The sequence below is a fragment of the Dryobates pubescens genome, chromosome 10 (assembly GCF_014839835.1).
Source record: "Dryobates pubescens isolate bDryPub1 chromosome 10, bDryPub1.pri, whole genome shotgun sequence".
Classification (NCBI taxonomy): domain Eukaryota; kingdom Metazoa; phylum Chordata; class Aves; order Piciformes; family Picidae; genus Dryobates; species Dryobates pubescens.
The window spans coordinates 9,470,716-9,482,158 of NC_071621.1; the positions used below are offsets into that span (position 1 = coordinate 9,470,716).

An 11,443-nucleotide genomic window follows, 5' to 3' on the forward strand; every position below is an offset into this window, starting at 1 on the left:
GATATAAGTCAATTGATTTTGGAGAGAAAGGAGGCAGCTCTGCTGTCCAAAGGAATACAGTCTCCACCAGAACCAAGAAACAAAACTATGATCCCAACTTCTGTGCTAAGCAAGTGTCTGTGAAACACAGTGACCAGATTAACTCTACTATACATCATCTCTCTCATAGCAGATGGCCACATGTAGGGTGGACTGCATGTTGTGCCCGAATTTCATTTAAACTATATATGAATTCTGATGATGGAGTCTTTCATCTCTGTATGTTTATCTACTATGGCACCTGCAGTTAGCACTCATTTATTCTGCACTGTTAAGTTTGGATTAAGCTTGATTTTACAAGTAATATGTTATAAATTATGTCATTAGATAATCCCTAGGCAGGCATTCAGAAAAGGTACATTTACTTAAGCACTTTTTTTCCCCCTATATGAAGGCTCAGATTTATTCTATTCAGGACATCTGTAGCAAGGCTGTTGAGGTTCGAGTATGGGAGGTAGCAATCTTTCACGGTCTGTCAGCCTTTGGCTTCTGTTTGCTTCCACTTGTTTCTGTAACAGCCTTCCATCATTTAGTTTGCTTCTTTTAAAAAAGGGCCACAAAGATGATCTGGGGGCTGGAGCATGTCTCCTATCTTCAGAGGCTGAGAAAGTTGGGCTTGTTCAGCCTGGAGAAGAGAAAGCTCTAGAGATGTAGCAGCCTTCCACTATTTGAAGGGGGCTACAGGATAGCTGGGGAGGGACATTTTACAAAGGCATGTAGTGACAGGTCAAGGACTAATAGCTTCACACTGGAAAAAGCTAGTTTTAGATTAAACACTACAACTAAATTCTTCCCCATGAGGGTATCAAGGCACTGGAACAGGTTGCCTAAAGTTGCTCTGACCCTAGAAATGTTCAAAGCCAGGCTGGATCACACCTTGAGCACCCTGGTCTGGTAGGAGATGTCCCTGCCCATGGCAAGGGCTTAGAACTAAATTATCTTTAAAGGTGCCTTCCAATGCAAACCATTCTATCATGCTATTTCCATGGAGGTTCCCCAATCCTCCTTTTTTCATATACAACCCAAGTATATCTGCCATGGAGAATAACAAAACTTCACAACAAAGGGACAGCTATCCTGGGACAATACACCCTTGGTATTAGAGTCAGCCGGGACAACAGTACAGGATGACATAATCTGGGGAAGAGAGGTTGCTAGAAAGTATGAGTATGTGCATTCACTTAGAGGTTCTGCCAAACAGCATTCCCAGTACAAAGACTTATCTGTTTGATTTTTCAGTGAAACCGTTCAAAACACTTAATTCTTAGTCTTTTACAATAAATCAACCTAGGCACTAAGGTTAAACTTTATTTCGGTTTATAAAGCTTTGCTCCCATTGTAAGCAAACTCCTTGTCAACACATATACATGACCCAAGAATTAAGCATGCTGCAAAGCAAGTTAAGGGTTTATAAATGTGTTTTAATAACAACTTCCACAATAATTTTTTTATTTTATTTTCTTATTAATTGTATTTTGCTTATTGCTAATTTGAATCCATTAAGGGTAATGTCAGAACCCTGAGAAGAACTTCGGAATCATGCTGCTCTGACAGGATCTTAACGTATCCTTAGGTCTATGTTTAGAGAAAGATATTGTGGCATTCCTGATCCAGACTCTCAGCAAACTTTCAGAAAGAAAAAGCAGTGTTGATCAGAAGGGATGATGGCCAGCCTAGGAGGCCTCAGTCAGACACAAAGTGCCATTCTGTTTATTGTTCAGAAGAGAATGCAGAGCACATGGATGCATACTGTGCTTTTGCCTTGCCTGTAAGCCTGTGTTATTTTTTCGTTCATTCATTCACAGATATCCAAATGTTTATCATGAAGTAGTGAAAATGTTAAAAGGTGTTTATAAAGAAGGAGATGAAGAACTGGTAAAAATTAATATTTTGGCAGAAATATAGCTTTTGATGAGTCCTCAGGTATTGAGTGGCAATGAGAAAGAATGATACTTCATAATTATGGAGTTGCAATTGGTGCCTAACTACGCAGACACTATCAAGCTGCTACAATCGTTTGAGTGGATGCAGAGGACAAAGTTTGAAAGTTGATAGAACTTTTGGAAAAAATACCCTGGGGGCCATGTAGGAAAAACAGGTAATTTTCAGAAAGGTAGCTTTGACAGCATCTCTAAACTCAATCTTCATCAGCCCTTTAAACGGCACCCACGTTCAAAACCATCTCCACCAGGAACCTTGTCTTTGTTAAGCTCACCTTGTGGGATCTATCAGCAAAGGATTTTATGAAGATTTTCAAAAGGTATTCTGGCAAGTCATTGAATATCATTTTGACACTGCAGTGGTCTGATTCCCCAATACAAATATTCAGCTCACCTCAATACCTTAAATATATCCCGTCCTAAGAAACAAAAAGTTTTCCTTCTGACAGCCTATGATACAGAGAAAATGTGTTGAAAAGTGACTTTAAATGATATCTGTTAAGTTGACCAGAATCAAAACACTATTTTCACCAGGGTTTCAACAGCCAAGCACTCCCACTGAATACTGAGTGTATGTAGCATGCAGTAGAATCAGAGCCCCTATGTTTTTGGGGCTTTTGGGTTGTTTTGGGCTTTGTGGGTTTGGAGGTTTTTTGTTTGTTTTGTTTTGTGTTTTTTTTTCCCCAGTGCCACACCAATGTATGTATTAAAAGGGTTTGGCACATGGTAGTCACCACCCACCACACAAACAAATCCACATCAGAATTTCCTCTATCATCACTCTCCTTCAGTTTACACAGTGAGCAAACAATTCCAAAGATAGCCCAAAGACATTTCCAGGAGGTTCTGCTGGGAAGGGTCAATAGCCACAGCAGGGAACCCTGTCACAAAGGTGACCACAACAGCTTTCTGCTTCAGACACACTGGTGCCAGGGGCCAGTCACCCAAATATAGTCCAGAACTTCACAGGCACTGAAGTTCTGTTCCATATTACTGTCTCCAGAAAGAGCCTGAAACTCTGTTAATTCTGAACTACAAAACAGTTAGGAAATTCAATTCGACAGCCAAACTCATCTGGAGCAGGCTATACCAGAGATTCCTAGACAAGAAGGAAGGAAAAAACCAAAATCAATATGTAGTATGCTGAAAAATAGCTTCTAGTCCAGACAAGTTGTCCCTCAGCTCTTCCATTTCCTATCAGTTTTCCCCTTCTCAGCAACATGCCATTCAGGGGCTAGCAGCAGCTCCTGGGATGATGGAGCAAAGAGAGGAATCTTCCTGCACTAGGAATAAAATAGGATGTATTTCCTTGCATCACATCCTCTTATCATCTGAAATTTCATCACCCTTTTGCCCATCAGAAGAAAACTTACCATATGCACTTTCCTTTGGGACACTGTACACAAAACCATGCGGTTCTTAAATCGATGAGCCTGATTCAGATCAACAAAAAAGGAACCTCAGGACAGGGCAAGAACTTATTGCAGCACTCAAAGACTTCAGGCTGCTGGGCTAGTCTAATAAGCACAGCTTTATCACAGATAAGCAATAGTAAGAGCTTTTACAATGGAATACAATAGAATAAACCAGGTTGGAAGAGACCTTCAAGATCATCGCGTCCAACCCATCAACCAATTCAACACCACCTAAACAACTAACCCATGGCACGAAGCACCCCATCAAGTCTCCTCCTGAACACCTCCAATGATGGCGACTCCACCACCTCCACGGGCAGACCATTCCAATGGGCAATCATTCTCTCTGTGTAGAACTTCTTCCTAAAACTTCTGTATAGAAGTTCTTCCTGTTAGCAGCAAAGGGTGATCAGGTGATTTGTAAAATTCCACTAGGAAGTTGCTCAAAGAGGATTTTGTCACATTACCAGTGTGTCCACAGTCCATGAACATGGCATAATTAGAACACCTTTTAAAGCTCAGAATTTATTCTAAAGGGAAAGAGATCACATTAAAAGGCTTCCGTTATATACACATACAAACAACACTTTGTCAGTGTGAGATGTTTGTGTGATGACATTTGATCACAGCTCTTGGGATCTTTCTAGTCTGCAAGGCTGTAGAACTCTAAAATATATTGCATCTCCTTGGCTGGAGATATAATGCAGGTAGTGTTTTAATATGCAAGATCCATGTGCCACATGTATACCGAAAAATGAGTTTCAGATGTAAGCTTCCAGCTTCTCAGAAGTTATAATATTCAAAAACCAGAAGAGACATTTCATTGTAGAAACAAACATGCTGATTACAGGCTGCTACAACCTTCAGTCCCTCACATTTTCCACCACACTCTGTTGAACTAGAATTACAAAGTTATTGAGACAAAAATACTTGTTGACAACTCTTTCAGACTATGACTGAGAGGGGGTTTTTGGATTTTCTGTTCCAGGAAGGATTCCTTTTCCCAGATACTGTTTTCAAACTCAAATCTACAATTACTTTCCCTGAGCTCTTTCAGACCTGGCACTGATGCACCATTCCACGACTGAAGCTTGTGTTTGTCTGCCTGCAGTATAAAAAAAAAAAGTCAACTCTGTTACAGCAGAGTCTGTTTTCTGCTTTTCAAAGCAAGACACAAAACGATGTGGTGAAAGTATCTTCTCCTCAAGCTGAATTAAAATAGTGGGGAGAAAAAGGAAAGGGGAAAAAAGGAATGTTGCCTGTAATGATTTCACCTTCAGTTTTCAGCAAAGCCAGTGTCTTGAGAGAAGAAGCCTTTCCAAGCAGCAAAAGCTACTGGTTTGCCTGTGGACTGAAAAGAGCAAGAGGAATAACTCAACATGCTGACCAAAGGACTTCAAGTGGCAGGCTGCTGTTTCATTTACAGGATAGGGTACGCCTGCCGACACAGAGGGCATTTGTCAAGAGTATTCCTCAGCAGAAGAGACGTATCACAGATGCATCAGGCTAGGAATAATTTCAAAAAAATTAAATAGGAAATATGTCTTCATGAGGAAGATTGCAATGAGAAAGAATCCTACAGAAGATCTGTAAACATTTATTTGTGTTACATCCTTCCCTTCACATTGAAAAAAAGGATAACTACCAAAATAGCAGGCAGCTATCTCTATTAGCTGAAACCACTATGCAACTGTGGCTTATGCTGATTCAGCCATGGATTGCAAGGACTCCTCTTGGCAATGGAGCATAGCCTGCAGCTTCAATGCTTCACATCTGAGGTATACCTTTATTCAAGCATATATTGTTGACTGCATCCATACAGGCTTGTTTGGGGTGCTAGTACTCCTTATAGAACAGAACAGAATAGACCAGGTTAGAAAAGACCTTTGAGATCATCAAGTCCAACCTATCATCCAACACCACCTAATCAACTAAACCATGGCACCAAGCACCCCATCAAGTCTCTTCCTAAACACCTCCAGTGATGGTGACTCCACCACCTCCCTGGGCAGCCCATTCCAATGGCAAATCACTCTTTCTGTGAAGAACTTCTTCCTAACATCCAGCCTAAATCTCCCCTGGCACAGTTTGAGACTGTGTCCTCTTGTGCTGGTGATGGTTGCCTGGGAGAAGAGACCAACCCCCACTTGGCTACAACCACCCTTTAGGTAGTTGTAGACAGCAATAAGGTCACACCCTGAGCCTCCTCTTCTCTAGGCTAAGCAACCCCAGCTCCCTCAGCTTCTCCTCATAGGGCTTGTGTTCCAGATCTCTCATCAGCTTTGTTGCCCTTCTCTGGACTTGTTCCAGCAAGTCAACATTTTTCCTACATTGACGGGCCCACAACTGGACACAGGACTCAAGGTGTGGCCTAACCAGTGCTGAGTCCAGGGGCAGAATGACCTCCCTGCTCCTGCTGGCCACACCGCTCCTGATACAGGCCAGGATGCCATTGGCCTTCTGGGCCACCTGGGAACACTGCAGGCTCATGTTCAGCCTACTATCAACTACTACCCCCAGGTCCCTTTATGCCTGGCTGCTCTCCAGCCACTCTGACCCCAGCCTGTAGCACTGCATGGAGTTATTGTGGCCAATGTGTAGAACTTAGACATGTTGAATCTCATGCTGTTGGACTCTGCCCATCTGTCCAGCCTGAGAAGGTCCCTTTGCAGAGCTCTCCCACCCTCTAACAGAGCAACACCTGCCCCCACCTTGGTGTCATCTGCAAACTTACTGATGATGGACTCAATATCCTCATCCAGGTCATCAATAAAGATGTTAAAGAGCATGGGGCCCAGCACTGATCCCTGGGGGACACCACTAGTGACTGGCTGCCAGCTGGATGTGGCACCATTCACCACCACTCTCTGGGCTCAGCCCTCCAGCCAGTTCCTAACCCAGTGCAGAGTGCTCCTGTCCAAGCCACGGGCTGACAGTTCGGCCAGGAGTTTGCTGTGGGGGACAGTATAAAAGGCCTTGCTGAAGTCCAGGCAGACTACATCCACAGCCTTCCCCACATCCACCAGAAGGATCATCTGGTCATAGAAGGAGATCAGGTTGGTCAGGCAGGACCTGCCCTTCCTGAAACCATGCTGGCTGGGCCTGATCCCTTGGCCATCCTGTAAGTGCTGTGTGATTGCAATCAAGATGACCTGTTCCATAATCTTGCCTGGCACTGAGGTCAGGCTGACTGGCCTGTAGTTTCCAGGTTCTTCCATCCAACCCTTCTTGTGGATGGGGATCACACGGGCCAGTTTCCAGTCTTCTGGGACCTCACTGGTGAGCCAGGACTGGAGGAAAATGATGGAGAACAGCTTGGCCAGCTCATCGATGGTAGACTGAACATGAGCCTGCAGTGTGCCCAGGCAGCTAAGAGGGCCAATGGCATCCTGGCCTGCATCAGGAACAGTGTGGCCAGCAGGAGCAGGGAGGTCATTCTGCCCCTGTACACTGCACTGGTTAGGCCGCACCTCGAGTACTGTGTCCAGTTCTGGGCTCCTCAGTTTAGGAAGGAGGTTGACTTGCTGGAACGAGTCCAGAGAAGGGCAACGAAGTTGGTGAGGGGTTTGGAACATAAGCCCTACGAGGAGAGGCTGAGGGAGCTGGGGTTGCGTAGCCTGGAGAAGAGGAGACTCAGGGGTGACCTTATTACTCTCTACAACTACCTGAAGGGAGGTTGTAGACAGACGGATGTTGGTCTCTTCTCCCAGGCAAGCAGTACCAGAACAAGAGGACACAGTCTCAGGCTGCGCCAGGGGAGGTTCAGGATGGATGTTAGAAAAAAGTTCTATACAGAAAGAGTGATTGCCCATTGGAATGGGCTGCCTGGGGAGGTGGTGGAGTCACCATCATTGGAGGTTTTCAGGAGAAGACTTGATGGGGTGCTTGGTGCCATGGGTTAGTTGTTTGGGCGGTGTTGGATTGGTTGATGGGTTGGATGCGATGATCTTGAAGGTCTCTTCCAACCTGGTGTATTCTATGTATCTGCCAGCTCTCTCAGCACCCTAGGATGGATCCCATCTGGTCCCATGGACTTGTGGGGATCCAAGTGGATAAGCAGGTCTCTTAACTACTTCCTCCTGGATCACAGGGGAACTAGACAGCTCCCTGACTCCATCTGCCAGCTCAGGAGGCCAGTTGTCAGGAAGACAACCTATCCTGCTATTAAAATTTGAGGCAAAGAAGGTGTTAAGTACCTCTGCCTTTTCCTCATCTTTTGTTACTATGTTCCCCTCTGTGTCCACCAAGGAGTGGAGGTTGTCCTTGCACCTCCTCTTGCCATTAATATATTTGTAGAAGGATTTTTTGTTGTCCTTCAGAGCAGAGGCCAGTCTAACCTCTAGATGGCCTTTTGGCTCTCTAATTGTTTTCCTGCATGACCTAGCAACATCCTTAGACATTCCATGGGTTGCCTCACTTTCCATCCAAAGATGATACACCGTCTTTTTATCCCTTAATTCACCCAGAAGCTCATCACCCATCCAGGCTGGCCGTCTGCCCCAGTGGCTCATCTTCTGGCACATTGGCACAGCCTGTTCCTGCGCCTTCAGGAGTTCTTTCTTGAAGTAGATGCAGCCCTCCTGGACCCCTTTGTTTTTAAAGGCTGTTTCCCAAGTTACCTTCTGAGTTAGTTCCTTAAGTAACCTGAAGTCTGCCCTCTGGAAGTCCAGAGTAGAGGCTTTGTTGCTGCCCCTCTTAGCTTGAGTGCATATTGAAAACTCAATTATCTCATGGTCACTGGACCCCAGACAGCCTCCAACCACCACATCTCCCACCAGCCCTTCTGTATTGGTACAAAGAACGTCAAGCAAAGCCTTACCGCTGGTAGGCTCACACAGCAGCTGGGATAAGAAGCTGTCCTCCATGCACTCTAAAAACCTTCTAGACTGCCTCCTCTCTGCTGTGTTAAGTTCCCGGCAGATATCAGGCAGGTTAAAATCGCCCATGAGAACAAGGTCTGGTGATCTTGAGACAGCCTCTAGAATAATTCATTAACTCCTTCATCCTGGTTGGGTGGTCTATAACAGACTCCAACCAGGATGTCTGCCTTGTTGGTCTTCCCACTAATTTTGACCCACAGGCACTCAACCTGATCATCTCTGATCTCTAGTTCCATGGCATCTAGAGCCTTCCTGATGTGCAGGGCTACCCCTCCAACCCTTCTGTCTCTCCTGAAGAGCCTGTAGCCATCAATTGCAGCGCTCCAGTCATGTGAGTCATCCCACCACGTTTCTGTGATGGCAACTACATCATAACTTTCCTGCTGCAACAAGGCTTCCAGCTCCTCTTGTTTGTTACCCATGTTTGTACATTAGTGTACATGAACTTCAGCTGGGCTGTTGGTTTCACCCCTGACTCCAGCTTACCAGCCCCAGTCTCCTGTCTGGGGGGACTGGTTTCAGCCCCTTCCCCCTCTGAATCTAGTTTAAAGCCCTGTCAAGGAGACCTGCCAACTCCCTTCCTAGAACCTTTTTCCTTTTGGGGGATAGGCCATTCTCATGTGCTAAGATCTTTCTCCTCCTCTGGGACAGATGTACTCCATCTGTTGCTAGCAGACCTGGTGCCACAGAAAGTTCCCCAAGATCAAAAACCCCAAAATTCTTTTGGTAGCACCAGCCTCTGAGCCACTTGTTAATTACACCTGCTTTCCTGTTCCTTTCCATATTCCTTCCTGCAACTAAGGGTATTGATGAAAAAATTATCTGTAACCATGACCCCTCAAACAGTTCTCCTAGAGCCTTGAAGTCCTTTTTGATTGCCTTGGGAGCTCAGGTTGCAACACCATCATTCCCTAACTGCATAACTATTAAGGGATAGTAATCAGAGGGCTGTACCAGACTAGGCAGCCTTCTGGTAACATCCCTGACCTGGGCCCCAGGGAGGCAGCAGACTTCCCTGTGGGAAGGATCTAGCTGACATATGGGGCCCTCCGTTCCCCTCAGGAGGGAATCACCAATAACAATAACCCTCCTCTTTTTTTTCAGGGAAAAAGTCCTGATGTTGGGAGTAGGCTGTTTTGCCTTAGGCAACACCTCAGATGGTGTTGTCTTCTGCCATCAGAATCACTTCACCCTCAACTTCCAGTGCCCCATATTTGTTTTGCAAGGGCAGCAGGGAAGGTGAGAGGAGGCATAGGGGTTTCACTTTACGTCTTCTAAGAGGGACCTGTACCCATTCCCCACTGCTTTTTGGGCCACCTGCCTCTGCTAAGGGAGCCTGCAGAACCTGGTTACTCAAGTTCAACTCCCTTTCACATTCCCTTACAGTCCTAAGTCTAGTAACTTCCTCCTTCAATTCAGCTACTAGGTTAAGCAGATAGTTGATCTGCTCACATCTAATGCAGGTGTTGTCTCCACTACCCTCCATTTCAAGTGCCAGGCTCTAGGACTCTCTGCAGCCAGTTGCCTGGACACCTACCTGCTTATGTTTGACCTCACTCTAGGAATCAAATCACCCAACTTACTACACATTGGTTCAGTTTGCAGAGATTTTGATACTTGCAAACTCAATCTCATCTGAGGAAATCTAGCCAGATGCACACCAGACATGTGTGGTTCCTTAGGGAATTTTAAGGGTCCAAATCAACAGCCGTTTAGCCAGTAATATACCATTTGTGTGGTAGAGGCATTGTGGTGGTGAGAGAAAGTTCGGTTCTCCCACACACACAAAGAAACCACAGCTAACTCAGTCAGAGAAGCAGAAATGAATATAAGCTATGTTTACAAGCACGGTGAAATGCAGATGATTATATACACAATATACAGTACTTACAATATGTACAGAAACATACAGCAAAAAAAACTTTCCCTCCTCCAGCCAGGAGGGTTCCCCCCTCCCCATCTCCCCTTTCTCCCCCTACCTCCCTTTTTTCACAAAAAGGGTTAGAGAGAGAGAAAAAGGTAATTATTAAGGAGGAAATTCTGTTAGCTCAAAGCGTATGCAAGAATTAGTTCCTTATCTGTCCTGCACAGCTGTTGTTCAGAGACTGAAACAGACAGGCTGAAAAAGACAGACAGAGCTGAACTGACTGAGATTCAAACTGAACTAAAACTTAAAAGCTGCATTCTACCTATCTACCAATGAAATTAGTTTAGAATATCTTGTTTTCATTTTAATACCAAAACATTCAGCCAGAGTGTTCCAGTAACTGTCCCTTTTCTTAAAGCCACAGCCTAAAACGGTCACAGGCATTTCATTCAGAGACTATGCTAAATCTCATGCAGAGTAAAAACAAAAGTCTCCAAACTACATAATACAGTGGGGGCCTACAAATGGGGCCCTCAACAACAACTGTTTTTATTTACTCCTACGCTGTGAGTAACTCAGTATGGGAACTGTGTAGGCCCTCCCAGGACAACCCAGGGCACTAGATCCCTTACCTGACTCTTTCTTCTTCAGTTCTTTTAAGCTCTGCATCCCGTTGCAGTACCTTCATTATTGCCTCTTGTTCCTCCTGCGTTAGGAAGCTTAAGTCAAGCATCTTGTCATGCGTGTAGAGGTTGGCAAAGTGCCCAGAAAGTTCTTAAATCCTGCTGAGGAGGTTCTTGTAGTCTGCTTTAAATATACAGAAAAAGATAAGTCTTTTCCAGCAGGTTCTGAGAAGGTTGGGCCAGGTTACAGTCAGTGGTTTAAAGAGCCCCAAATATTGCTTTTTTAGCAGTATGGTATGTGCATGCTTCTCTAGAGGAGAGACTTTGGGGAAAGCATTGCATTCCTTCTTGCCATGGCACGAGTGTCTTCTCAGATTGTTTTCTCAGCTCTGCTTCCTGGAGTAACAGTTCAGTGACCCAGCACATCCAGAGTTCAAGAACAAACAAAACATACCCTAAAAAGAGACAAGCAAGAACAGCCTGTAATTTCAGGGAAATAGATTATATATGCAGTTTTAATTAAAAGAAACAAGTTTTTCAGTGTGATTGAACTACTTTGTGAAGTTCAAACAGTTAGAGTCAAACCTGTTTTACAGGCCTCCTAAACAAGGGGGCCATGAAAATATGTTCATTTCCAATATGACAACTCTCACTCTAGCACACAGAACCAAATGTCATT

The 11,443-nt window shown here is 44.7% G+C and overlaps 1 protein-coding gene across 1 annotated transcript in view; it reads right to left on the reverse strand.

Annotated features, from left to right (window-relative positions):
- SYTL2 (synaptotagmin like 2) overlaps positions 1–10,874 on the reverse strand; it is a 66,070-nt gene extending 55,196 nt beyond the window's left edge. The window contains exon 1 of the mRNA XM_054164842.1: positions 10,774–10,874. Within this exon, the coding sequence (XP_054020817.1) occupies positions 10,774–10,874 (101 nt within the window). The remainder of the gene's footprint in view (positions 1–10,773) is intronic.
- Between the last annotated feature and the right edge of the window lie 569 nt (positions 10,875–11,443).